Source organism: Passer domesticus, chromosome 9 (genome assembly GCF_036417665.1).
Source record: "Passer domesticus isolate bPasDom1 chromosome 9, bPasDom1.hap1, whole genome shotgun sequence".
NCBI lineage: Eukaryota > Metazoa > Chordata > Aves > Passeriformes > Passeridae > Passer > Passer domesticus.
This window is the reverse complement of record NC_087482.1, coordinates 31,885,938-31,913,253: the sequence shown is the minus strand read 5'-3', so window position 1 is coordinate 31,913,253 and position 27,316 is coordinate 31,885,938. Positions and strand designations below refer to the sequence as shown.

Below are 27,316 nucleotides of genomic sequence, written 5' to 3'. Positions count from 1 at the left end.
AGCGTTTTGCAATGAGACACCCGCTGTACTCAAAGTTAAGCATGTGCTCAAATGCTGTCTTAAATTGGTATTTTCATTAGGATCCAGCCTTAGGAATTAGACTAAAAGGAGGCAGGGACCCCTGCACATCCAAGAGCTGTTTTTGTGCTAAAGGCACAGGAATCCAGCCCTCTTGGTATATTTCATGTGTTAAGGTCTATAAAAGACCACTGAGGAGACAGTGGCTCTGAAATGGTTTCAGTAGTAGATCTCAGCATTGAGAAAAGCAGATTTTGTCCAGAAGAAAAGTGTCTTCAAATACAAATCAATTTGAAGTTCTGCCTAGAGACAATGCCATTTGAACAGCACAGTTCTAAACAACATTACAACTAAGACTCTGTGTGTGCACGTGTTTGTTTGCGTGTGGGGGAGTGTTTTAAGAGCAATATTTTTCCTGTTACACAAGGTACAGCCCAGTTCTGGCTGAAATTCAGCCAGCTGGGAAAAAATCTTGAGGAGACCTAGTCAGGATGCTTAGCCTGGGAATCTTCTGGTGAAACAGACCTGCCTCTTCACTTCAAACAGTGTGTGCTGACAAAGTTTATATTAAGAGGCTAAAGAGATGAAAAGTTAGGGAGGAAAAAATTGGGAATGGCTTATCTGTCCCAGACTGGGGAGAAGGAATGGTTCCCCCTCATGCTTACAAGAATTTGGAGAGCAAGGGCTTGTAGGATAACCCAGGTGAGAGGAGACCACAGCAGAGGTCCAGTCAAACCTCTGGCCGAAAGCTGGGTCAGCCCTGGGGGCAGGCCAGCGTACCTGGGGATGCCTTGAGCTGGATCTTGAAATCAGTCGAGGATGGAGATTGCACAACCTCTCTGAGCAGTCCACCAGTGTTTGACTGCTTGCATGGTGAAAATAGACTGCAGTAGAAGTGGCTCATACAGAACCACATTTTTAATGTCATCCTGCTCATTAAAAAGAGAAAGATCAAATCTATTTTGTAACAGGAACAGTTTGTGTGAGGCACGGAAAACTTCTGGTACCAGAGGACTGATTCACATGAGAAGGAATGTAAAAGATGGAAGGAAAGCAAAGGGTGCCTCCAGTTACATTCCTGTCTTGAAATGCTAGTGTTGCAGCACAAAAGGTTTGTATTTATAGTAGTGGATACCATCAGGGAAGATACTCTAAAAATAAACAAGGATGCACGGATAAAAACATCTATGTTGTAGCTCACTCTGAGAACGAAAGGCAATGCGGAGGCTTAATGAGTCTCGGTCGATTTTATTTTGGAACTGCGAGTTCCTGTCAAAGACCAAACAGGGCTGGGCACGACCCACTCAGAACCCACGCGGGCTGGGTCACTTCACTGCCCGACCCCGGAGCGCCCAGGGTCAGCCCCGGCGGGCCGTGCCGTGCCGGGTGCCGTGCCCGGTGCTGTGCCCCGTGCCCGGTGCTGTGCCCCGTGCCCGGTGCCCGGTGGCAGGTGCCGTGCTCGGTGCCCGGTACCCAGTGCCCTGTGCCGTGCCCGGTGTCTGGTGCCGTGCTCGGTGCCCGGTACCCGGTGCCCGGCACCCAGTGCCCGGTGCCCGTTGCAGGTACCCGGTGCCCGGTGCCGTGCCTGGTGCAGGTGCAGGTGCCTGGTGCCGGTGCCCGGTACCCAGTGCCCGGTGCCCGGTACCCAGTGCCCAGTGCCGTGCCCGGTGTCTGGTGCCGTGCTCGGTGCCCCGTACCCGGCACCCAGTGCCCGGTGCCGTGCTCGGTGCCCGTTGCAGGTACCCAGTGCCCGGTACCCGGTGCCCGGTGCCCGGTATCCAGTGCCCGGTGCAGGTACCCGGTACCCGGTGCCCGGTGCCCCGCGGCCCTTCCCGCGCTCTGCCCCCGCCACGACCCCGCCCCTGCCCATATTTGGGCTGTCCCGCTCCCCTCGCCGCGCCTCATTGGCCGCGGTGGAGCGGTGGGCGGGCCCGCGTGGGGGGCGGGGCCGGCGTGTGCGCGGCCGGCGCGGGGCGGGGCCGAGCCGCCGGTCCCGCCGCCGCCCCGCCTCCCGAGGCATGACTCGCCGAGCCGCCGGCCGAGCGCCGCTTTAATTGAGGCCGCCGGCATGGGGCGCAGCGCGTAGGGCAGAGCGGGGGCCGCCGCGCTCCGGGCCGCAGATACCGCGCACCCACGGCCGTGCTGAGCGGAGCCGCGTCCGGCGCAGCGCAAGACCGACCCAGCGGAGCGGGGCCGCGTCCGGACGCCGCGTGGGTGGCCGGCGGGCCGGGCGCTGGCGGCCGCCGCTGCCGAGCCCCATGAAAACGCAGGTCTGGGGGAGCTCCCCGCGGGCGCCCATGGCTGCGGCGATGCCGTGCAAGAGCGCGGAGTGGCTGCAGGAGGAGCTGGAGTCGGGCGGCGGCCGCTCGCTGCTGCTGCTCGACTGCCGCCCCCACGAGCTCTTCGAGAGCTCGCACATCGAGACGGCCATCAACCTGGCCATCCCCGGGCTCATGCTGCGCCGCCTCAAGAAGGGCAACCTGCCCATCCGCTCCATCATCCCCAACCACGAGGATAAGGAGCGCTTCGTGAAGCGCTGCAAGGCCGACACGGTGCTGCTCTACGACGAGGCCACCGCCGACTGGCAGGACAGCGGTGCCGCCACCTCCGTGCTGGGGCTCCTGCTCCAGAAGCTGCGCGATGACGGCTGCAAAGCCTATTACCTGAAAGGTGAGGTGCCCCTCACTCTGTTCCAGCCTCGTCCCGCTCCCGCAGCCCTCGTCCGTGTCCCGCTGCGCAGCCCCTGGCCGGCCGCTGCATCCCTAGGGTGCCCATCCCCTGCTCGCACGGAGGTGGCTGACTCGTTTTGCTTCATTCCCTCATCCGTTCTGCCTGATTTATTTTTATTTTTCTCTGTTTTTTTTTTTTTTTTTTTTTTTTTCCTCCCTCCTCTGCATCCCGCTTTAATCCCCCGCACAAAATGGTCGCAGGCTGGAAGCGGCCGGGAGCGCCCCGCTTCTTCCTGCGTCGGCTCCCCGGTGGCGGCGGGAGGAGCCCCCAGCGGCCCCTCCGGCGCTGCCCCGTCCCAGGCCGATCCCGGCTGCGCTGCCCCGCTCCCCGGGGGAGCCTTTCGGGGCTGACCCGCGCCGGCACCAGGCTCCTCTCCAGCCCTCCGGGAGGAATGGCCGGATTTTGCGGGGCAGGAGAGTCCTTCTCTGTTTTTATTTTATCTCCCAACGTAACCAAAAAGCCCTCGCTTGGGTTTTCCTCCCCCTTTGCCAGGCAGTGCCGCCGGTCTGGGAGAGGGCAGCCCGGCTGCTCCCCCGGGACAGGGCGATGGGGAGCGGGGAGCTGCGCTGCAGGGGAGCCGAACCCCCACACGCCCCTCCGCCAGGGCTGGGGGTGCTTTGGGGTTTTGGGGTTTTTTTGGCCATTTTGAAAGATCGCAGCGGGCTGAGCAGAGCCCGCAGCTGGGCTGCTGGGACCCTTCCCATCCTCCCAGCGCTCCCAGTCCGGTCGCTGGGTGGCGGCTTTGAGGCAGGAATAACAGGAGAGCGGGGGAGCGTGTGTGGGGGAGAGTGGTCAAGAAAGTTACCACTTGCGGCTCTTTAAAAAACACGGCTGTTCCTTGATAGACTCTTTTTTGGGGAGCCGGGGAAGCCCCTGGTGGCGGAGTGGGGCGGCAGGGGGACAGGCAGGTATTTGGGGACCAGCCCTCGGGGCTGCGCAGCCCGCACTCGCCTCCTTCCAAAGCGTGGTGAGGGGCCAGCTCGGGGGTTGATCCCATTCCCCCCTCGAGCCTCCCATCCCTGTCCGTGGGATCTCCCATCCCATCATCCCATCCCGGTTTGGGGTTTCCCCATGGGCTCCGCTGCTCCCTCGCTTTGCGTTCCCGCTTCTCTCCCCGTCGGCCTCATCCCCAGCAGGAAGGAGCGGGTTTAAAGTTACTCCTAAGCTCTCCCCGATGGGCAGGGGAGGAGCTGAGCCCCTTTCTCTGCCTTTTTCCGGGAGCCTCGGTGGGAAATGTTTCTAATTAAAATTCCAAAATGGCTCCTCGGCGCTGTCTGGCGGCGCGGGGGGAGGAGGAGGGCGAGGACGGGCCTTTTTCATGAATGGATGTGGCAGGAGCTGTCTGTCCTGCTCAGTGACCCCGCCACAACCGCCGAACCCACTAACGAAGTTTCCAGGAGCCCTTTCTAATTAAACCATTTGTCAGTGTCAGATCGCGATGGCTGAGCTCCGCTTTAATACCGCCTGGAAAGGAGGTAGATCGGTGGGGTTTTTGCTTCCCTGCCTCTGCCTTCCTTCCCGAGCTGAAGAGCCGGAGAAAAAGTCTTTGGGGCAGACATGAAGGGTCCCATTCCTCTGCTCCTGCTGTGGTTTGGGTGAAGAACAAACCTGTGACATTGCTCTGTTGCAAAACCTATTTTGCAGAGATAAAATAATTGTGAGGATCACTCTGTGACAAAACTTAGGGTCTTTTTTTTCCTGCTTGGAGGTGAATAATTTCGTTGGGTTTTAGTGCCTGGGGTGGGTATGTGGTGGATGTCCCTGACCTGTCTTTTCAGACATGGATACTTTTCTCTCTAAGTGGCATAATAGCTTTTGCCTAAACTGCCTCAGACCCTTATTTTTGAGAGGCTAGCAAGGTGAGATTGTGTCTTGGCATTGATTGTACTTATAGATGTTTCTTTCTTTTGTGATTGAGATTTGGCTCTATTTTTCACAAGCAATATTGAACTTTGTAAGAACCACTCCTTGCTCTCCTGGGACCCATTTGCTCAGTATCAGTTTGCCCAGGGAAGATAAGGGAGCAGGGGCATGCTTTTCTTGCTGTGAAGTTGAAGGGATACCAGCTTCTTTCTGGTAAAGACTTTCTGAGCAACATATGTTCACAGGTAGAAGGATTTCCCATTCTGAAGATTAAAGCATCTTTTTTTTTTTCTCTCTGCCTATCCCCTTCCCTCTCTCCTTTCCCCCTTCCCAGGTGGCTTTAACAAGTTTCAGACTGAATATTCCGAGCACTGCGAGACGAACCTTGACAGCTCCTCACCCAGCAACTCTCCCCCAGCATCAGTCCTTGGCCTGGGAGGGCTGCGGATAAGTTCCGACTGCTCGGATGGCGAATCCGACAGGGAGCCCAGCAGTGCCACGGAGTCGGACGGGAGCCCCATCCCGAACAATCAGCCTGCCTTTCCAGTCCAGATCCTACCCTACCTGTACCTGGGCTGTGCCAAAGATTCCACCAACTTGGACGTCCTGGGCAAATACGGCATTAAATACATCCTGAATGTGACTCCTAACCTGCCAAACATGTTTGAGCACGACGGAGAGTTCAAGTACAAGCAGATCCCCATCTCAGATCACTGGAGCCAGAACCTCTCGCAGTTCTTTCCCGAGGCCATTGCTTTCATTGGTAGGTAGTTGGCAGAACATCTCTTTTCATACTCACCGCTTGGGAATGTGGTGTGCCGCTTCCCAGGGCTGCTGCTGTCTGCAGCCTCACCTCTCTGGGGCACAGCATCTGCTCAGCAGCCGAGTGTCACGCTGTGAGGTGGCACATCTGGTGCATCTCACCCTGGCTGTGTTCAGGGAAGCCTCCCCTTCCAAAATTCAGCCCTTTTGCAGCACCTCAGCCGAGCTACCTGCAAGTGGTTGGCCTGGCCCTGCTGCCTCTTGCCCTTTTTGTGGGGATTTGCGCTGCTGTGGAATGGCTGAACCCAGGCAGTGGGGAGCTCCTCTGCCTGCTCTGCTTGGGAGTGGGAGCTGCTTTAGTGTGACTGGTGCCAGCAGTTCCTTAGCCCCAAATGTGGTTAAAATCAGGGAGTGTGTGTGTGTGTGTGTGTGTTTTCCTGAGGGGATTTGCTAGTCTAGTTGGGATCCTGCTGTAAGTCACCCTAGCATAACTAACTCCTTGTATGGATACTTCTCCTAAGGTAAGTGTCAACACAATGAGTTAGTGATTATAATTCTACTGCAGAGTTTGGATGGAAAAACTGCTCTGTAGGCTGCCCCTGCCACAGTTTTGGCTGGTGGTGGTGGGGTTCAGGAAGGAAGATCTCTTCTTTCAGGCCAGCCTTGACTTTGAGAATTGCTTCTTATTCTATGGGAAGTGTATGTTGGGTTGAACAGGGCTGTACACTCCCAGGCTGACCTGTGCTGTTTGCTCACAATAGTCATTAGCCTAATCAGCTCTGTTTTATGGGGGTGAATGGCACAGGCAGTAATATCACCGTTAACTATTAAAAGCCCCGTGGCTTCATGTCTGATTACAAACACTTATATGGGTAAAGGAGAGGGGGACCTTTGCCTGCAGACTGAAGCCTGTGCAGCCCATTTCAGACCCCATAGTTTGTGCTTGCTATGCTGTCAGGCCTGAAATGGGGCAGAGCAGTGGTGGATCCTTGGCTGCTCTTCAGCTGACAGAAACCCTGATTCCCACATGCTCTCCTGTGCCCCCAGCTTCTGCCCTCCAGTAACATGACTGTGGTCAGAAGCTGCTGCTTCAGTGTGGCAACAGGGACTTGTCTGATGTCCCATCTGCACTTCCTGCATGAGCAGGGTGTTAAACGTCAGGGGTGAGGTACACTGTCCCTGCTGACATGTGGCATTTGGGATCTGTCTGCTGCAGTCAGCCCATGTCTCTGTGAACACCGAGCTTGTGCTTTCCAGTTAATGACAGGAAATGGAGGATTACCTCACTCTAAAACCAAACACCAAGAAATGCTGTGCAGGTCAGATGAAAGGCAAAAATGTCTGGAAAAATGTTGAACGGGAGAGCCTGGGGGGAGGGCTGGGTACACTGGGCGGTGATTGCCCACCCTTCTGGAAATTCTTGCCTGGTTTTGGAGGCTGGGCAGAAAACCTGTTGTGGCTTGGGTCTGGATTTTTGTTTTGCGTGCTTCTTCTTTGCCCTTCCCTGCACTTAGGGTGCCAGAGTGTCTCTTACCTCCGGCTTTGCCCGAGGATCCTCTTTCTCCTGCCACTTTTTCGCTCCCCGCCAAGCTCTCAGTCAAATGACTGACTTCAAATAGGGCTGCCCAGAAGTAGAAGCAGTGCTGGGTACTTGCGTGCATTCAGTGCTCTCAGTGGCGTGTCCCTCTTTCAGCACTGAGATGTCAATTCATAAAGGGATCACGCTGTTCCGGCTGTGCGAGAGACAATGAGTGTGTGTGTGCTTTGCAGTTGGTGGCAAGGGAGGGGAAATTTCGCTGCTGTTCTCTCGCCATTTTTTGGTCCAGCCTGCATTCCTGCTTCCCGCTACCATTCATCCTGAGAGCCTCCTCCAACACAAGCGTTTGTTTGTGGTGAAGTGCATTTCTGTCGATCCTAAAGAACAATTTCACAATAAGGGAAGTTCCTGCACTTCAGACTCCACTTAAATTGGCATTGGCTGCATTCATGTAACTTTCTAGTGGTAGGAGGACAGGAACAGCAGAAGAGAATAGCTCATGTGGTGCTGGGCTGCAGCCTTGCCCTGAGTGCACAGCCTTCCCTGGTTTAATTGGAGTTGGGGTGGGTGTGCTGTGCCCAGCCACCAGCATCTCCGTGGAGCTGTTGTTTCCAGCTTCAGCTGCCTCCTGTGGGTTAGTCCATCTCTCTTGAGTAGAGGGTACTGGTGTTCCCTAGGCAAGAGATGTGTTGCTAGACTTGATTGATACTTCTCAAGCACATGAGATGCTTGGCCTTGCTGGGGATGTGCACTTTTGCCATGCAGCAGGGATATCGCAGGAGCCCTGTGGGGAGAGATGTGGGTGTCCAAGGGATGTGGGATGGTGTCACTAGGGGCAGGGGATCCAGTTCTGGCAGTTGTCGTGGTGCTGGGAGCTTGCAGCTGCCACCTGGCCCTGCTCCAAAGCAATGTGGTTTTGGTGCAGAATAATAGACTCCCCCTTCCCCTTGTCTTGTTTCAGATGAGGCCCGTTCCAAGAAGTGTGGGATCCTTGTTCACTGCCTCGCTGGCATCAGCCGGTCTGTAACAGTCACTGTCGCCTACTTGATGCAAAAACTCAACTTGTCCCTGAACGATGCCTATGACTTTGTGAAAAGGAAAAAATCCAACATTTCCCCAAACTTTAACTTCATGGGCCAACTCCTGGACTTTGAGAGGACTCTGGGACTCAACAGCCCCTGTGACAACCGCTCGCCCAGTGAACAGCTCTACTTCACCACCCCCACCAACCACAACCTGTTCCAGCTGAACACTCTGGAGTCCACATGAAGAGGACGCTGCCTGGTCGGGAACTCGAGCATCGAATCGCTTCTCTTGAGTATTTCAACTCTTAGGAAAATATCTGTCTAGCCAGGCAGCTCTGAGATGAGTAGCTTCTCTGGGCAGAGGTGCCTGGTCGCTGCTTTAGGAAGGCTAATGCCGCTCACTAAGTATCCTGATCCAAGTGGTTTGAAGAGGTAGTGTTTTTACAGGGGGTTATTTAACACGGGCGATGTTACAGCGTTTCGGACGCAGCTGTCACCGGCAATAACCGCTTTCCTGGGTCCATTGAGACTGTCAGAACACGCACACGTGTGAAGAGCTACCAGGGGTTAGCTTGCTGTGGAAAATGAGGAGATTTATGCACTTGGAAACCTTGAACAAAAGGTGTTGGGCCAAGACTGTTTTAAAACCCAAGTTTACTTTTTTGATTTAAAAAGAAAAATAAGAAAGGTAGATCTTACTCGAGCTTTGGGTTCAAACTCTTTTTAGATATGTAAGTTCTTGACTGTTTGTACAGACCAGGTTGCAAAACCAGTATTTTATTCTGTTTCTTGTTTGATCATTTATTATTTTTTTTAATCAAATGTTTATATTGACCAAATGCATTTTGCACACTTTGTGAAGCCTTGGTATGTCCTGGCATATTACTGGGTACTCCAGAGAGAGATACATGCTGCTGCTGTTGTTGTTAGCATCTGGTAGGAAGCTTTGTTATGTGTGAAGGCCAGTTGGGCTTAAACGCAACCCCTTCACCACTCCTGCACTCACAATCACAAACTCTGCACTGATTCAGCCAAGGTGACTAAGCCGCAAGCTTTTTTTTTAATGCCACCCCTGCCAAAAACACTGTTTGCTATTGCCAGAGGTAAAACTCTCGTAGCCTCCAGAGTTGGTAGAAGCATGTCTGAGCCCGGCTTCATTCTCTGCTGCCTGTTGACTGATTTAACGTCATCCAGCTGGCCCGAAACCATTCCAGCTTCCCGAGTCCAGAAGGTAGTTGCAGTGCTGGCGTTTCTTGTGCACACTGGATTCTTTCCCACGTGTGCGGGGTGGAGGGGGAACGCAGCGAGCGCCTGGAGCAGAGCGAGGATTGTGTGGCGGGACAGGACTCAACCGCCACGCACGGAGCGCGTGAGGGGAGTGAAGAGGTGTGGAAATGATGAGGAGAGCATTGTAACAGAGAATTTTTATATATATATATATATATGAATATATATATTAACTGGCAAATTCTGAGATGATTGGAGCTTTCAACAGAGGTTCTGATTTTTTTTCTTCCTCTTTCGAATAACTTTATGCCGTGCCTTCTATTCTGAGAAGACTTGTATGTATTTCTGGCTAGTGTTTGGCAAACTCCTTTTACCAAGCTGGGAGGGGAGGAAGTGGTAATAATTTCTGGGAGGAGGGCAGAACGGATTTAGAGATTTCTTTATTGGCTGCAATGTAGTCCCTCCTTTCTCCCCCCTCCCTGTCCACTTTAACTCTCATGTAAGTGAAAAAAAAAAAAAAAAAGCCACGGATTTTTTTCTAAATATCCAGTTTTTTGTACTTTTTTCAAGAAAAATAAAAAATAATCATAAAAAAAAATCTCCATCTGGAGGAATGTTTGATGCTGTCACATCCTGAAACTGTTCTTTTTGTTAAAGATGTTATCAGAATGTTGGAATGAGCTCCTGTTTCTTGTTTTCTGGTTGTTTTTTGTTTGTTTGTTGGGCTTTGTTTGCCACAATGTTGGGATTGTGGGTCATTGGAAGGGAGAATGGGCGTACGGTTGTGAGTGAGAAAATTGAGAATATCCTAATTGCATCTTACCTCATGGAGGAATTTATTTTTTCAGGGATTTTTTGACAGTGCATCTCTATTGCATTACAGCTAAGCTGGTTTGTAAAGGCTTCCTGTGCTGTTAGTGATCTTTATTCTTTAAAGGAAAAAAATAAGATGCATCTTCTGATTAGTACAAATGAGAGCTTGTTAGTGAGGAATGGTTCTGCTTTCTGAGTTATGAAGGAAAATTAGTGACCCTATATATACTGATCCAATATTGGGACTTTGTTTATATTGCAAATAAATATTATTTTTTCTTTAAAAATGATGTTTGTGTCAGATCCTTGTCTAGCCTCTGCCCATATAAGGGCATGCTGCTCTTATCCATTTTTTATGGTCGATTAGGATCCTTCTGTGACCATGGAGAGCATTTGCTGGGCTGTGTTCAAGTGTGGTGTTTGGTTTCATGCACAGCTTAATTTTTAAGACCTGTGGTAAAATGGAGAGGGGGAGGTGGGCGGGCGAGGAGAGGGATAGGGGGTATTGGATAAACTGGAGAACAAAGAACAGCTTGAGAATGGGACTGGCTTTGACCCCAGCCATTCCTCAGTGCCAAAAATAAATAGATAAACTAAAGACACTTTTGTTCGCTGTTTAAGCCTGGCCTACAAAGGCATTGCAAGGCCTTGCCCACAACTGTTGTGTTAGCAGACTTTACTTTGGTAGGAAAGCAAGAAGTCAGGGGCTTGTGGGCAACCACCTGATGGGTTATCCTGGGGCTCTGGAAGAGCTGGAGCCCTCTCCTGCATCCCTGGGGAAGGGGGTGCTGTGTGTGTTACACTTGGGCTGTGCTGTGTCTCCCTGTGCTCCCTGCTTGCTTTGTGGGGAATCTGGAGGGGCTGATGAGGGTGCTTTAGGGTGAAATGTGGCTCTAAACATCTGAGTGCAGCCTATGTAAGGGAGCTGTGGCTCCCTGTGGCTCTGTCTGTAGCTGGACAGGAGTGGGGTTCCCCCTGCATTCCTTGTTTTAACCTGAATGGCAAGAAATTAAATGACTATTCAATTGTGCAGTCCCTCAGTAAGTGTACATGTCATCTTGTTCTAATCCCAGGGTCTGGGCACAAAAGACAGGTAGTTTTATTCCAGAAGCAGCTCAGGCTAGTGGGTGCAGAGGTGGGGGGTAGAGTTTGAAGCAAGAGCCAAGCAAGTGTGTGCATGAGTTTGTTTACTCCTGGACTCCATGATGGGAATCTATGTATTGATTTGGAGGGCTGTTTGTGGCTAAACAAACAAAAATCTACCTGGTTTGCAGGGGAAAGAAGACCTTTAGGTTTTCCCCTGTAATTACATGGTAGAGTAGCTCTTGAGGAAGATGGGAAACTGCTGGAGGCTGGCTGTGCACTGAAGGAGTGCAGAACAGCTTGTCAGGTGTGTGGCTGTATTTGCTTCCATCTAATTTCCTCTCAGGGTTTTCTGCTAAGGTGTGCAGCAGGATATTCAGACTTAGCATTGTAAGCACATTTGTGTGGTAGCTGAGTTGTGGCTGTCTGCAGCAGCACAGCTGCTGTGTGCTGTGGCCTTGGAGGAAGAGCTGGTGTGCAGGGAGCCACCAGGCAGCTCCTGGGGACCTGATCCCTGATTCTGGGTCATGCTGTGAGTGTCCTGGCACTGTGGCACTCAAAAGCCCTGTTGCCAAACAAAGGAGATTACTCGTCTGAAAATCACCCTGCCACTTGCAAACAGGACGCACAGGAGCTTTTTCCAAGCTGCCTGGCCTCAGCAGCAAGGAGCAGCCAGCCTGGCTGGTCTTCAGCCCATCAGTGTTTTACAAATCTTGGAAGGGTTTCCTTGGAGACCTGATGTCCTGAAATTCAGTGAGGAGAAGAGAACTGACATCAGGCAAGGAGCAGTGCTGGAGAAATAGTTACAGAGGAAAAAGAGAGCGTGGGGTCTGTCTACACTCCCTTGCAGAGGCAGGCACGAGCACTAGCTGAGCGTAGGAGCACAGGCTGAGTGAGAAAGCTGGTTATGTTCAGAGCAGTGGAATTTGGCAAGGAGATAGAGCTTCCCACACGCAGCAGGGAGAAGCTCCTCGGTTAACCCATTGATTCCAGATGAGATGTTTGTAAGATGCTCTGTGGTGTTCTACTCTCCAAAACCCAATAATTTGCCTGGGCAGAGAGATCGGTCCCTGGGTTTTCACATGTGATGTCACAAGCCCTCAGGTGATATGAGTGGGAATTTATCTTTTGGGGTTTTTTTCCCCCATGTATGACTTTATCTTAACTCATTTGAACAGTTAAGGGTCCACAGGTCCCAGGTGCTTTCAAAAAGTTTCTCTCTCCATTTCAAGTCATGGCAAAAGCACAAAGCTAAGCTTCTGCAATTCCCCGCTGGAAGCCCAACATCAGGAGCCCTGTGAGCAGGACACAAGCTCAGGGAAGGGTCTTTGTGCTTACTTGTAGCTTTTTTCCTCTTGCTTGTGTCTGCCCTTCCCTTGGTGTGGCATCAAACACATCCTGAGCGTGATGCAAGTCAACCTTTGCAGCTCTGCACTTGCCTGCTCTTGCGACACCCAGAGACACACGTGGAAAAGCAGACGCTTCCTGCTGCCATCTGAGTTTGGGTGCTCACATTTCCAAGGTAACCAGGTTATTTGTGGGCTGTTACATTCTTGTTTTATCCTTTATGGGAGGAAATCAGGCTATTTGCAGTGTTGTAAAGGCACACAAATAGTTCAGCTGATAAACACATCCCTGTATTTACTGGCACAGGCTGTGATAGTTGTGCTCTGGGCTGCTTGGAATGTGTGTGAAAATGGGCTCACTTCTGGATTTTCTGCCATTTGCTCCCGTGCTTCCTCAAATCTGTCTGTTCATTGTGGAGTGCTGGGCTGGCTAAATGTGGTGAGAGGGTGCGCAAGGGGTTGTTCACCAGGAACAGCAACTCCTGGGAGTCCCATCCAGCCTCCACGTCCTGTTCCTGCGAGTCCCTTTATTCCAACTGCACAGTTCCCCTCTCCAATGGCGCTGTCCTCTGGCCTCTTGCTGTATCACCAACAGGCCCGGGCTCCAGGCTGCCGCACCTGCCAGGTGCGTCAGCACCAAACGTGGCTGCTCTCTGGGGGCCATGCTCCAGGCCCAGCAGCCGCTTCTGTGGCCTCTGCGGGGGAACTGCCACAAACTGGCGGGAAACCATGAGGGGGGGAACCATGAGGGGGAAAACTGTGAGGGGGGGAAACCGTGAGGGGGAAAACTGTGAGGCAGGAAACCATGAGGCGGAAAACCATGAGGTGGGAAACCAGGACAGGGGAAACTGTGAGGTGGGAAACCATGAGGGGGGAAATCATGAGGGGGAACATCATGAGGGGGAAAATCATGAGGGGGGAAACTGTGAGGTGGGAAACCATGAGGGGAACCATGCGGAGGGAAATCATGAGGCGGGAAACCATGAGGGGGGAACCGTGAGGCAGGAAAGCGTGAGGTGGGAAACTGTGAGGGGGAGCCATGAGGGGGAAACCATGAGGCAAGCAGTGATCGGTGTCCAGCCTCAGGACAGCTGTCCCCAGCGTGGGCAGTGACAGACACTTGGGGCTGTGCCTCCCCACCGGCTGCTGTGACATGTCAGGTGCCACCTGAGGGGGCCCTGACCGGTGGCCTGGGGAGGCCTGAAAGGCTCGTGGCCATCACAGTGCCTGGGTCCTGTAGAGGATGAGGAGCTCAAGGAGGAAGGCTCTAAACCAACCAAATCCTTCAGCCTGCAATGGAGGTGACACCACTGTGAGAGACTGGGAGCTGCTCATGAAGGAACTGCAAGTTTCTGGAGTCTCTGGGCTCCTCCCTGGTGCCCTGCTCTGCTGTGCCACCATCCTGGGTTTGGGGAGGGAGCTGGGTCAGGGCGGAAGCTGTGGTTCAGCTTTGGTGGCTCTGTCAAGGGTTGGGGTTTAATTATGGGTTGGGAATGACTCCTGCAGCAGGAGCAGCTGCCCGAGCTGGCTGGCTGGCCCTGGACTGCTGGGACCTGGCCTCCATGGACTGTGTGGACCCCTCGGTGCTGGGGCAGTGCAGATCCCCCGCGTCTGCCTGCTGCAAGGCGAGACCACCAGTGCTTTGCTGGCCTTTCTTTCTCCCCCACTAATTGTGCTCATCGCTGACATTGGTCTTGTTCTGCATTATCCTTATTTCCTTTCCCTGGTTTCTACACTGCCTTCTGTTTCTTCAAATGATTGGGAGTTGAGGTGATCTCACGTGGCAGTGGCTCCTGCAAAGCTGTGGTCCTTCTGTAGGAGAAGGGACGTTGGATTCCTCTCAGAGACAGTGGGATGTGTTGGAAATGGAGACCTGCTGTGCTAAGGGGAGGTTTGGAGGGGATATGTGTGCCACTTCTGTGCTGCTCAGTGGTACAAGGGATCCAAGAGCATGTAGGGTTCTAAGAAATATCTGATGAGGGACCCAAGTCTGGGGGAAAAGGGGAATCCAGACAGATTTATGTTCCTACTTTCTTTCCCTAGAGAAACATCTGGCTTATGTAAAGCCATTTGCTGGGTTTTTCACTGCTTTATTTTGAAAGTCTCTGCAATCGGGCATTCTGCTCTTCTCATCTCCCATCACTGCCTCAGGGGGAGATTCTTCATGATTTGGGGTTTGGCTTTCATGAGATTTACTCTTTGTTTCTGGTCTGTGTTGTCTTTTTCTTCTATTTTCTTTCATTTTCTTGTAAAGAACTGCTTCAGTTTGACTTGTGGTTTTGCCTTGCTTTCTTCCAGGAGGTGAATTGTTGTGATAAGCCCTGCAAAAAATGGGAGGGAGCAGACTGGTGCGTTGGCGAGACCCTGGTCACTGATCTGGCATTAGTGGAAGCACTGTGCCAGGGGAAACTGAGCTTTGAGATTTGATTGCATCCTAAAAGCACAGCATTTTTCTGTATGGGAAATTTTGAATTGCATTATGTATGAGGGGGTGCAGTTAGAGGGATTAGCACTCCTCTTCCTTTTACCAATGTGGCTCTGAATTGAGCCCATCATTTCCCCATGCATTTATCCTGGCACTGAAGTGCTCAGTACCTGGTGAAAGATTTACAGCCCTGCTCCAGTGATGCAATTTGTTTGGGTCTTACTCTAAATTTGCCATTTCCTCTCCCTGGGTGGCTGATTCCTTGCTGCTTGGAGCAGGCAATGGTCCAGGCAGGATCCTCTCAGAGCTCTGCAATGCGAGGTGCTGGAGGAGAGTTTGATGGGATTCAGGGTGCTGAGCCTGCAGAAAGCTGCCCTGTCCTCTGACAGAACAAAGATCAGCTCTGCTGTCAGCTTCATCTCTGTGTCCTCTTTCATTCCTCACCTTCCCTCTGTCCCCATTCCAGCTGTTGTCTTTGAGTGATCCTCTGCTGGAGGTTCAGGCAGGCTCCTGCATGTCTTGGCCTTGCATCCTCTTGGCAGAAAGCTGAGAGCAAGAAATGTTTGGGAAAGTCTTGTGGATTTTTTTTTTTTTTTTTTTGTAACAAGAAGCTTCACTATTCATTCATTCCCCAAATAGCTTTCCCTCTCATTGGACATCTTCCTGCTAGGACAGTCCAAGCCTGTTCTGACAGGCAGTTTATCTGCCTGGCAGCTCTGACTGCTTCCTCTGTCTCTCCTTTGTGTGGGAGGTGTTTTGTCTTTCCAAACTTCTGCTGACTTCAGTGGGCATGAGCTTGTGCCCAAACATGCACTGATAGTGCAGTTCAGTGCTGAAGTTCACCGCTGGTTTTTATTTATGTCCCTGTGGTGTGTTTTTCTTTGCAAGGGGAAGGATTTAAGTGGTTTGGGGAGGGGAGCTGTTATTGAAAGTCAGTGAGGCTGAGGCTCTCAGCTCACCCTGGTTGCCTCCATCCTGCGAGTGCTGCAGCAGGACATGCTGAAGGCAGTGGTGCCATGCTGTTGGGGGTTCAAATAAGGGGGATCTGCAGAACCCCTGTATCTGAAAAAGCCCACAGCAGCCAGCTTGTTACTTTCCTGTGTTGCCAGCTGCTCAGGCAACTTAGAGAAATATCCAGTCTAGTTTAAATCTGGTGAAAGTGGACAGAGGTGCATGACGAGTGTGTGCATGAAGCAAGACTTAAAAATATTGATACTTTTAATAAAACAAAGTCAGTCATGTTTGAACCTGCAGTTTGCCAGTGTGCACTCCTGACACAGAACCAATGCTTTCAGTTTCCGGTCAACAAAACTCTGGATGATGGTTCTTGAATCTCCAGAATTTCTGTAAGCCTGTTCCTTGTGGGGAAGCATTTGGGTTTGTTTATCAAATGCTTAACTTTTCTCCTTGACCTGTGGGATCCTTCCTGCTGTCCATGTGGTGCCACCACATGTCCAGTGCTACTGCTTGTGCTTGGCAGCCCTGGGATGTTTGTAGGTCAGGGATGACAGATACTGAGCAGGGCTCATCAGTGCTATTAATTAATTGCATTCCAACAGCAGTGAAAGCAGCAGCAAGAGTAATAAACAAATTATAATCTGCATTATGAAGCTGACAGGTGCCACCCACTCATTACCTGTCTTTAACCACTCTCATTACTGCCCAGTCTTTGTGGGAACTAATCGTGCTGCTCAGTGTCCGACGTGTTCACTTGATGCCATTATCTGAAGCAATCAGCCTCTCCCTGTGAAAGAAGAGGAAGGTGCTTTTCCTGAGGCTTGTTCTCTGGATGCTGGAACACAGAGAGCTCTGGGGTGGAGGAGGATGAAGGTGCCCTTTGCCAAAGCATGGTGTGGCTGGGAATTGAAGACTGAAATCCACAGGGACAATGTGGGGAGGAGCTGGGGACGGGTAGCGGGATGGGAGATTGTTACCGGCAGGAAACACTTTGTTCATCTCCATGGGTTATGGAATAATATCCAGTGAGGGGGTAATAGGAAGAACCACATTTTTTCCTCTCTCTAGTTGTTTTCCAGGCTTTGGGAACAAATTGGGTTGCTGACTAATGGCCCTTCTCTTTGTGGCTGCCCCTGGGCATTGCAGGAGGAAGTCCTGGTAGAGTTTCTGTGGGCACCAGTTCAAGCTCCCCCCAGGAAAAAGAAATTGAACTCCAGAGATTTCTTGCAGTGGTCTGGCTTAAGCTGAACTCAGCAGAGGCGAGGATGCCCAGCCAGAGAAGCTCAGCCTCCTTACCTGGCTGCTCCATTGCCTTGTGTGGCTCCAGTGTTAAGGACTGTGCTGTGCCTGGGCTGCAGCCCTTCTCCTTTCCTCCCTGACACAACTGGGAGCCTTCCTGGAGAACATTATTGCAGCCTGGAAGATGAGGAGTTGGGCTGAAAGACCAGCTGAGAAAATGGGTTTTTTTCAAGACTCCATGGATGGCTGGACCATGACCAGAGGTCCTGTTGTGCTCTCAGGGTTTTGGGACATCTCATCAGGGGGTCCCTATTCTGTAAAAAATAAGCCAAAATATGAGAAAGAAGGGTAGAGAGGTGAGGGACCAACTTTCCCAGCAGAGGATTGGCATCAGTCAGATACAACAAGTACAACAAAGGCCTGTGAAGAGCCAAAACTGTTGAATGTGTCTGCTAATGAAAAAGAAGAATAAGTATCAGATGAAGTTTTCTGTTGACTATTCAGCGTAGCAAAATCCAAAAGCTGCACTGCATAGCTGTAGGAAGCCTTTGCAATATGGAGTAGTGGGGTTGTAGCATATGATGCTGAGAAAAATGAGAGCAAAGCAATCCATCTCAGAAGGGGATAATGTCACAAGGGAGGAGATCTCAGAAGTCCAATGAACCGTGCTGTGGGAGAAAGCTTGATTCTGACTATGGTCAAAAAACCCCAAACTGTCTTGAAAAAGAGCTAAGAACAAACTGAATAAATGCATTGTATGAATATGTGGTGAACAAAAGCGTTTGGGGGTTTGGAGGGCATTAGAATAACTAATGTAAGGGAAATCCATTGGATGCTTTTAAATATCAATACACAGTATCTTCAATATTGTGTATTGATATTTACAATACAACGCAGTATCTTTAAATATCAATCATGGTGTACCCACATCTGCAAAGAGCTGGGGCCTGGGCAAGCATTAGTAATGTAACATAGCTACATGCTACACACAGCTCCATGGCCTGTTCTTACTCTTGGTTCTGCTGTGAAGTACCATAGAAAACAGGACAACAGGGTAGGATGAAGATTGATCCAATAATAGTTAGTGGCTGTGATTTTTCTGCTTTTCAAAAAAATGCTGTCCTAGAATAAGCTGTGTGGCACTCTGTGATTGTGTGTGTGTGAAGGGCTTTTTTGGAACGTGCAGATACTGTGCTTGCTCAGTAAAGAGAGCTGCTGGAGGAGAAGACTCCTGAGGCTGTTGTACATCTGATATCAAATGGACATTGCAGACAGACAGCCCAAGCAATGAGAAGTTCCTTGTACCAGCCTTGTTCTTCACCAGCACCAGTCACTCTGAAATGGACAGAATCATTAGGTGATGGAAAACCATTGCCTGGGTCAACAGACCTGCCTCTTGTATCCTCTGAGAAACATTTGGGCAGAAAACCAGCTCCAAAAGGATTTGCTTTGTTAAACCCATCCTCTCCCATCACTCCTGAAGTACTGCGCTTCTGGTAAAGGAGAACTGGATGATGTGGAAGCAGCTGGATGGGTCAGGCCGACTCATCCTGCCCTCAAAGCCCTCGTGTGCTGCTTTAACACACACCACAGTGGGGCGAGACACTGTGTGGGAGTGTGAGACAGCTCCTAATGTTCCTGTTGATCAAATGGCCCACTGAGTCTCCTGATCTGCTGCGATGATAAGTCCTAACAAGGACTCTCTCTTAATCCTCATTATCCCCTGTTGGCGCTTCCTGCCCACATACACTAGATATTTCCTATCAACAGGGAGGAACCTCTGTGGAAGATAGGATCAGATTCCCAGGAGCCAGGCTGGAGTAAGAGTGAAGAAAGAATGAGGAAACTGTCCTAATTTGAGGTTAATCTTATAAATACAGGGTTGGATACAGACAATAGGAAGAGAAATGCCAGGAGAGCTTCAGCATTTAGTTAGGAAAGGAGCATCTTTTTCCAGGAGTAGCCTGAATTGTAACTTATGATGTGGTGAAGCTGCTGTTTGATGTCAGCTTCAGCGGAGGGGAAGAGACAGATTCTGATTTGTGTTACCAGAGGAGGAGTAGTCTGAGGAAAAAAAAAAAAAAAAACAAACCAGGAAAGGTGTTTTTAAAAGTAATTTTTTGTCATTTGTATACTGATTCAAGCTGCAGTGCATGGATGGAGTGTTTAATTTCACAGATTTTATTTGAATAAGACACTAAATAAGGAGAAGAAAAGGGCTGTGTGATTTTCTTCCCTAAGCAGACAGCATACCCATTGAGTATTTAAAGTTGCATGGCATTGCTGAAAATGCAGAAGCCCACAGACCTTCTTTTCTTCTAGTGTAAGTGGGTTATTGGGGTGGGGTGTTTCTTTCCTCTACCTAGACCCATAGCTGGAGCCTGGACCAGTCAGAGGCTTGGCCTGTCCCTCGTGCTCACCTTTCATGTGGGCTGGGTGGAGTGTGCTGAAGCTTTGTGTTGGGGTGTTCTCTACAAACAGTTGCTTTTATGAACCTTTTTAGACAGCCTGTTAAACTGAAGAGCTGCCTCCTGCCTGTCCTGTCCACATGCCAGCACCATGCACAGAGCGTGTGACACCTCTGTGTGTTTTGTTGGCAAGCAGGGTGGGAGCTGGTGCCTGTTTGTGAGAAGTGAATTGCCTTTGTGGGGGGTGTCAGGGTCCCTAAATGCACATTCATGTGCAGCAGGTGTTCCAGCATGATCCCATGTGAATGACTACAGTGCAACAAGGTGTGGACACCGGTTGCTCATCCCCACCCTGAAGGTGGTGTTGCAAGTTCCTGAAAAATGCCGTCATGCCCTTGCGGGTTTGGACTTGCTTGGCTTTTCACTCTCTGTGTCCTGCTCACAGGGCGTGTGGTGATGGTGTTTCATTTGTTGCCCAGCTCTGGGCTGATCATGGCTTCTTCCCTCAGAAGCTTTATAGGCCTTGCCTTGGACCAGGTTTGTGAAGCTCCCTAGAAACCTCCAGTTCCTTTTGGGTAGTCCAGCTTGTACAGAAGATCTTGCAAATCTTAGCCTAAGACAAGTGATACAGTAGTTCCCTGTCCCATGCTTCCTCTATCAGTAAGGACAAGGCTTTTTTAGCTATTTATATGCCACCTGAATCTTAATTTCCCACTTCCTACTGTTTCTGGTCCTCCCAGGAGAATTGATTTTTGCCTGAAAGTCAGTAGAACAAGCATGTTCTGCCATGTGAACTCCCAGTTGCTCCTCAGGTGGCTGGCTCTGTTGTTTTCTCTCCACCATGGCAGGTTATGCCATCCAAGGGTTCTACTTCATTAAAGACACTGCACAGTTTGACTCTGATGGCTGGTTTGGTTTTCTTTTTTGGGCTATGTTTAAGATAAACTCTGTGAGGGAGCAGGGCAGGCTCAGAGGACATACACAGTGATGTGGACACAGCAAATCATCTTTGCACTGTTCCCTTTCATAAAGGAAAGTAAGTAGTGCCTACAGGTGGTTGATACAGCTGAAGAGTGAGCAGAGTATAATTGCTCCTGCTATCTTCTGGGATGTGCTTCCAGCAAGTCACGACACCTGGTAACATGCTTGTAACATCTATTAACCTTCTAATTATATAAGTGGTGCTTTAATAGTGCCTGGTTGCCAGTCAAGTCTGGAAACATCAACTGAGGCTCTCCATGGTCACTGCTGAAATGCTGAGCCTGGTCACTGAGTCCACTGTGTCTTACTGTCAGTCCTTGCCAGGTGCCCCACTCCTTCTCACAGCTCAAAACCTGTCCTTGTCATTGGTTTTCTCCCTCAGTCCTTCTGCAGCGTGGTTGTTGGATTGTTGATGCTTTGCTGAGCAGGTGCTGCTGTGTGGTATTTCTCCCCTTACAGGTGGCAGCCTGCAGTGAAGAGCTGTGAGGCTGAAGGGATCAACATTTCTGCAGAGCCCTGAGTCACCTGGCATAGCACTGGATTTCAGTAAGTGGAGGAACTGGAGTGAAAGCTGAGGCTTGCTGGAGGAAGAAGATTCAAGAATTCTTGTTTTGTGTGTGCTGTTGGGATCTGGTAGGATGCAGGAAGAGGGGTCCCTGTGCTGCTGGCTGTGGAAGGAGCATACCAGCTACAAGGTGCTCAGCCAGGCAGGGGACAGATGGAAAGGGATGTCCTGCACTGCCAGTGAACAGGCAGACCAAGCCACCAGCAGAAAGATTGAACTCAGACCTTTTAACAAACCATGACCTCATGGTTCAGCCTTCTTCTCCAAGTCCTCCTCTGAGCATAGAAGTAAGGTGTCAGACCAGAGTACCAAACTGCTGGAATCCTGATCCTCACCTGGGAAGGTGTTCCCTGGAATAATACAGACAGCAGCATCCTGCACTGTAGGAAGCCCTAGGGAAGAGAAGACTTGGCCAGGGGGAGGTGGGGAGCACACAGAAGGATCTTGGGATGGGGTTTGAGGACAGGCTGACTTCTAGGTCCAGCTCTGGGGCAGCCCTGGTGAATGTTTTTCAGTGCACTGGGAGGGACAGGTGTTCAGTGAGCAGGGCGTGGTGGATGTTTTGTGCCAAACTCTCACTTGTCTCCTTTCTCCTTAGGGCATTCTTCATTCACTAAACTTGCTACTAAGGCAGCTTTGGTGGAAGTAATCAGTTTCCTGAAAGTGGAGGCCTTTCCTGGCTGAGCACCCAGAGTTGGGGTTTGAATGAACTGCTGTTTGGAAGAGCAGAGTGGGAAAAGTGGGAAGTTTTGCTGTGTGCTCCATTACCAGAGACTGCGGACAAGAGTACAGATCAACAAACAATACCAAAAGTCAGAGAACCACTTTCAGTTGCCTGCATTCAGATGCTCCTGGCGAGCAGAGCAAAGCTTTGAATGGAGAGCACAGCCCGCCTCCAATCTGTCTTCCTCCTTCCTGGCCCTAAACAAGACTTCAGGTACATAGCTCCAGAATAAGCAGTGAGAGCCAGTTTAGGGTGGGCACCATCTCTGCCCTCCACTATCTCTAGTGCCCCAGTCAGCAGGGACATGAGCCCGGGCAGTGCCCCTGTGGCACAGCTGTCAGAAAAAATAACAAGCTGGCAAGTCCTGACTCCTTATTTATATTTTGGTGAAGGTTTTTATCATGTTTCCTGCAGACACGGATGGAGAGGAACGGGTGGTTCTGCTGTTGGCGTGCCTTTCAGATAAAGCCAATTGCTTTTCACACACTCTTGAGTTGCTGTTGGGTCTCAGTATATCCTCTTCTGCTTTTTAATGCTGCTGCTTCTCCTGTGCCTGCTGGAAGACAGGTGTCTTCTATGCAAAGGATTTTTAAGAAGCTGCTTAGCCTGTTTACTTTTCATCTTTATGACTTTTACTCTGTTTTTTTTTTTTATTCTTCCTCTGCCCCATAAACTTCTTGTTTACCTTCTCCAAGTAGAGAAAATTTACAGGAATCTGTTATATGTTAATTGAAATTGCTTCTTGCTGTGCATGGAAACAAAAAAGGCAAACTACGACTGCCACACAATGTAAGCATAAACAGGAAAACATACCAAAAAAAGCTTTATTTTGTAGACACAGTCCCTTAAGAATGCAAAACCTTCTCAGCCTGGAAGGCCTGTAAGTCAAGTATCAATTGATGTGATGTACTGGAAAAGGAAATGTTTAACTTTTTTATTTATGTCCAGTAAATCTCAATGAAGCCTTCAGGGAAAAAAACAACTCAGGAGGATTCAAAGGAAAACAGCTCGAAGGGCTTCCGGCTGTGTATGCACCACTTTAAATTTAAGAGCTTCATGGGAATGTTGATAGTTTATTCTCAGCAGTGTCATTGGAATGAGTCTGTAATTTGGAAACCCTTGCACAACTTTCAATTTTAAAAGAGAATTCTGGCCTAGATTTTAAAAAGTGACCATGGAAGGGTTCCTCAAACCAGTAGTTAGGTAGCCCAAAAACCGTGTCTAGAAAAGCAAGTCCCTTTAGGCTGTCTCCTCTTGGAGTCCAAATTTAATATGTGATCTCATGTTGGGAAGTCACCATGTGATTTGGGCAACCAAAAATTGGTGACTTATCCATTAGCTGAAATATATTTGAACTTAGTAATTGAACACAATGAGTAGAATCATCAAAACTGAAGTGTGTTCATGGTTCCTTTGTTAACTGACAAAGGAGCTCAATCATTTGTTGAGCATTTGGCTCCAAGTTGTACACCTAGCTCTAGTGTCCAACTGCAAAGGCAAAATATTCAGTTAAGCTCAGTATTTGATGGTTTATGAAGATCATATCTATTTTTATTGCTTTACTGGGAAAAGACTTGAGAACTCCTTGTTTTTATTTTTATTTTTAACCCCTTCCAGCAAGGTGTCAGCAGATCAGAGGCAGGCAATTATCCCCAGCAGTTGGTCAGACAGTGATCAAGGAATTTCTTTGGTCTGGAAGGGGTCCTTGTCTCTGCTGCACTGGGACTCAGCCAGGCAGGACAGCGCTTTTCCTCTCTGCGACTTTAATTAGGGCAAAGGAAGAACAAACTGTCACTATGAGCTGTTCCAACCAACTCCCTTCTTCTATCAACTGCCAACCATGATTTTATGTTTAATTATTTGCATTACATCATTACTCCTGTGCTAGGTGTTGTACATGGCTAATGATGCAAAGCCTAGCCCAGGTTTGGACACTGTACAGGCTTCCCTGTAGGGCGGATGTGCAAAAGTGTTCGAAGTGCTCAAGGAGGGGAAGCTGGCAAAGCCTCCTCTACCTTCTCCCCTTAGAATAGTAAGATATTTAACATGTTAATTTAGCTTACTTATTAAAATGGAATAGTCATCTGCAGAAGTAAAGCCTGCACAGGTTAGAAACTCCTCTATGCTTTCTGTGCTTTGTGTCTGAGCAGGACATTTTTGCAGGAGACCCTGTCAGAGGTCCACTGGGCTATTCCCACTGGCACAAGCCCAGGCTGGGCACTGGGGCATTTGTTAAGAAACCTTGGCAAAGCAGAATCCATCAAAGTCTTGACTCTGCAGAGCATATAAGTCAAAGTATCTCTTCTGAAGGTGCCTGGTTAACAAGATCTCCCCCCTCCCAGAGCCTGTGGTCAGGGCTGGCTACTTGTTACTGTCCCAATGTCATTTCCATGTCCTCACAGCTTGTGTGTGCACACGTGTTTCCACTTGCTTTTTTATCATGTTCTCCTTTCTGAGCTTCCCTTTTGACTGTTGATAAACTGTATTGCTTAATACGGGCGAGGGTGTTGGTTTTGGAGGGTCTGGCAGGGTTCCCTGCAGAGGAGCTATCACAGTGTGGTCTCATAGTCTATCAGCTGGCCAGTGGAGTTTGCTGGGTCCCTCCCAGCAGGAGTGTGCCTGCCAGATGCTGGGCTGGGAGTGAAACTGGGAAAGGATGTTCAGTGCGCTGGTAGTAAATCTCTGAGCAAAATGAGCTAGGAAAGGGGATAGGCAGTGCTGGTGGCAGAGGAGGGTCAGCCTGACTCACAGAGCCCCTGTGCTACACTCACCAAGTCTGGTCTGAAAGAGTGGAGAGGGAAATAATTTCTTCTCTGGCCTGTGTTGGTGCCTCTGCCCCCCTGCCCTCATGCAGGGCTGTGTGTGTAGTGTCTGGGAAGCAGAGCAGGGCAAGGCAGCAGGTGCCCAAATGCTTTGCTCTTTCTCAGTCCTGTGGCCAGAGTTGAAGCCAGCTGTCTGTCACCTGAGTCAAACCTGCCTTAACCTGGTGGAAGTGAGGTGAGGGACTGGAGCTGGAATGTATCCTGGTATTCTATAGCTAGCTATGCACTGGAAAGCCCAGGAGCTGATGCTGCTGGCAGGAGATGCCCTTTACTCCTCTCTGGAGCAGTTGAGTCTGTCTGCACTGAAACATGCTCTGCCTCCGGAAGAGGAAATGTGGGCCCTGCTTCTCTGAGATGCTGCAGGATGGCCAAACATCCTCAGCAGATAGAGATCATGTAATTCAGGTGGACCACTAAACTTTTAGGCAGCAATTAGGACTTATACAGTAACTGTGAGTCAGCTAATACGTCTGGGTGTTGCCTTGGCATACTTCCGATGGCAAATCCTTCCTGTGTAGGCTTGATGTTCTGACATTGTCTGATGGCCTCTCAAATGCTCCACTTGGAAACTTGATCAAAAACCTGTGGTGGTGCCAGAGGGAGATGTCCCATTAAATTCCTCAGTCTTCCTTTGGTCCTCTAAACCTGCAGAGGATCCCAGGCAATTTCTTTGATGCCTTCTTCCCCAGTGGATGAAGTAATTACAACTTCTGTGCAGCAGGCTAATAGCTCTGAAGGCTTTAGTCAGGCTGATTAACAACCACTGTGTTTTAATAAAAAATGTTCTGGTAAATCTTTCTGAATTGCAGCCCTAATTACTCTGCAGCCTGATGTGCAGCAATTGCAAAGTTAATAGGATCACCTGAATCCAGTTAATGAATCCTCTGTTATGGCTTGCTGTGACTCACAAGATGTGCAGTGTTTTTTCTGGTCTCCCCTGCCCTGTTCCATTTCCTGGTGAATATTTATGCTCTGTATGGCTGAAGGTAAGGGGGTGTGCACCTAGACACTGAATGAATTAACTTAAATATATGTGCATCCTTCCTCTTATTATTTCAAGGGACTTGTAAAGATGAAGAACCTGGGCTTTTTGCTTTGGTCTCAAGGTGAGTTCACTCCAGAAGTCACCAGTAGCTGCCCTTGCCTGATAGTTCTTTTCAGGCTTACAGGTTTTGATGAGAAATCTGTTCATCCCTGTTCTCTGCTTCCCCAGCAGTGCTCTGCATCTATGTTAAAGAGCAGAGTTAGAAGGAATTAGAAACTCTTCCTCCTTGTTGTTAGCATTTAAAATTGGTTTGTCCTGCATCAGAAAAGGAAAAAACTCAAAACATTAAACTGAAAGCAATTTGTTTTGTTACAATTTTTTCTTTAGGATTCAAACCTTTGTACGTACACACATTTATACTCCCTGGCTGCCTCCACTCCCCTTTCAAAAGGAGCATTACATATTAACCCCAAATCCAAGATTTTTTCCTCTTTTACAAGGTTGTAACTGGTGATTAAATTTTGGAAAGCTTTGGAGTGGGACTCTTGGCAAGAAACCCAGACCTACCAGTGCTTTTGGTTTTAAGGTGCCTTTTGCTTTTGCAGGTGATTTAGGGCTTGTTGGCAGACTTGTGTTAAAGGTTTGGCCTCAGTCAGGGATAAACAAGGGCTGTTTGAAAGTGGCCTTTCAAGACTTCCCTCCTTGCTCACTTCTTGTCCTAAATGTAATGTGCTTCTTACATAGATTTATAGGTTTAAGTCCTTGTTTAGGCACACTATAAAATGTGCCTCTAACCATGTACCTTGTAACTACCATAATAGCAAGGAAGCCTGTCTGACGAATTTAGTGGCAGGAAGCAAAGTCAACATCTAAAGGATGTAATAAAGAGATTCAGGTGGGTAGGACACAGCAACATACCAGAGGAAAGACTTGACACCAGTTACATTTCTGGTCCCATAGCTCCAGTGCTGTCCTTTACTGGGCATAATCCAATGAACCATTTGTCTGAACTCTCATGGTGCTGGGGCTTCTGTAAAAGTCCAGGTGTGAGGCCTGGGACTGGCTGTCCCCCAGCTATGGGGGTATTCCTGTAGAGGGGAGGATGCATGGAGCAAATCTTTCTCTTTTCTGCTGCTCTCATCACAGATGATTTCATACATGGGTCAAGCTGAAAAACTCCAGCTCAATACGGGGGTGTTAACAGAAGATATTGGACTGGGGATTTTCAGAGGCTTCATTAAATTTCTGTCTAGGAACTTGAAGCCCTTGGGTAAGAGGGGGAAACTGCTAAATGATTCAAGTTTTGCAGTAGAGATAGATGAATGAAGTTACAATGGAACTGTGCAAATATTTATTGCATGCTGGCAACAGATTTCAGGTCAGCCCTTTACAGCTGGAAGTAGAGAATGACAATATATTTTTCTTTTAAGCAGAGTTTAGAGCAAAGATAAATAAAAGGCCTGGATGATGTTTAGAAGGAGGAACAAATCTGAGCCTGGCAAATCTGCTTGTACATGATAAGACAAGGAAGGCAAGAGAGCAGAGGTGGTGCTGAAGGGTTTGTGTTGCTTTCCTGAGCATGAGAAGTGCAATATCAGCCCTGTAACTGCTCCTGCCTGGCTGGGACTTGCAAAAAATCTGTTGTGAATGATGGGCTGAATGTGGGAGGAAAGGAGTGCAGTTTATCTTAGATTTTTAAATATTATAGTGTCAGACTTATGTGTGTTGGGCTCTCCCCTAAAAGTTCAGAGCCTTTGAAGGCTCCTTTCATTTCTGGTATTCACAACCATTTATCCTCTGTGCTCG

At 49.5% G+C, this 27,316-nt stretch overlaps 1 protein-coding gene and 1 long non-coding RNA gene across 3 annotated transcripts in view; both read left to right on the top strand.

Annotated features, from left to right (window-relative positions):
* The first annotated feature begins 2,003 nt into the window (after positions 1–2,003).
* On the top strand, positions 2,004–10,262 carry DUSP7 (dual specificity phosphatase 7). Its single transcript, XM_064432463.1, has 3 exons — positions 2,004–2,688; positions 4,946–5,374; positions 7,872–10,262. The coding sequence occupies exons 1-3, from the start codon at positions 2,277–2,279 to the stop codon at positions 8,177–8,179; spliced, it is 1,149 nt and encodes a 382-aa protein (XP_064288533.1). The 5' UTR covers positions 2,004–2,276; the 3' UTR covers positions 8,180–10,262.
* Positions 10,263–17,142: 6,880 nt separating this feature from the next.
* Positions 17,143–27,316, top strand: part of LOC135307882 (uncharacterized) — a 268,237-nt gene continuing 258,063 nt past the window's right edge. Inside the window, exons 1-3 of one of the 2 annotated variants that reach the window (XR_010368482.1) lie at positions 17,143–20,738; positions 20,874–20,960; positions 21,578–25,511. This is a non-coding gene — a long non-coding RNA (uncharacterized LOC135307882). The remainder of the gene's footprint in view (positions 20,739–20,873; positions 20,961–21,577; positions 25,512–27,316) is intronic. The other variant, XR_010368481.1, reaches the window with a different exon arrangement.

Excerpts from the sequence above, each read along its gene's own strand:
- DUSP7 (XM_064432463.1), top strand. The coding sequence starts at position 2,277 with ATGAAAACGCAGGTCTGGGGGAGCTCCCCGCGGGCGCCCATGGCTGCG. Across the intron at positions 2,689-4,945 it reads CAAAGCCTATTACCTGAAAG|GTGGCTTTAACAAGTTTCAG; the intron begins GTGAGGTGCCCC and ends CCCCCTTCCCAG. Across the intron at positions 5,375-7,871 it reads CGAGGCCATTGCTTTCATTG|ATGAGGCCCGTTCCAAGAAG; the intron begins GTAGGTAGTTGG and ends GTCTTGTTTCAG.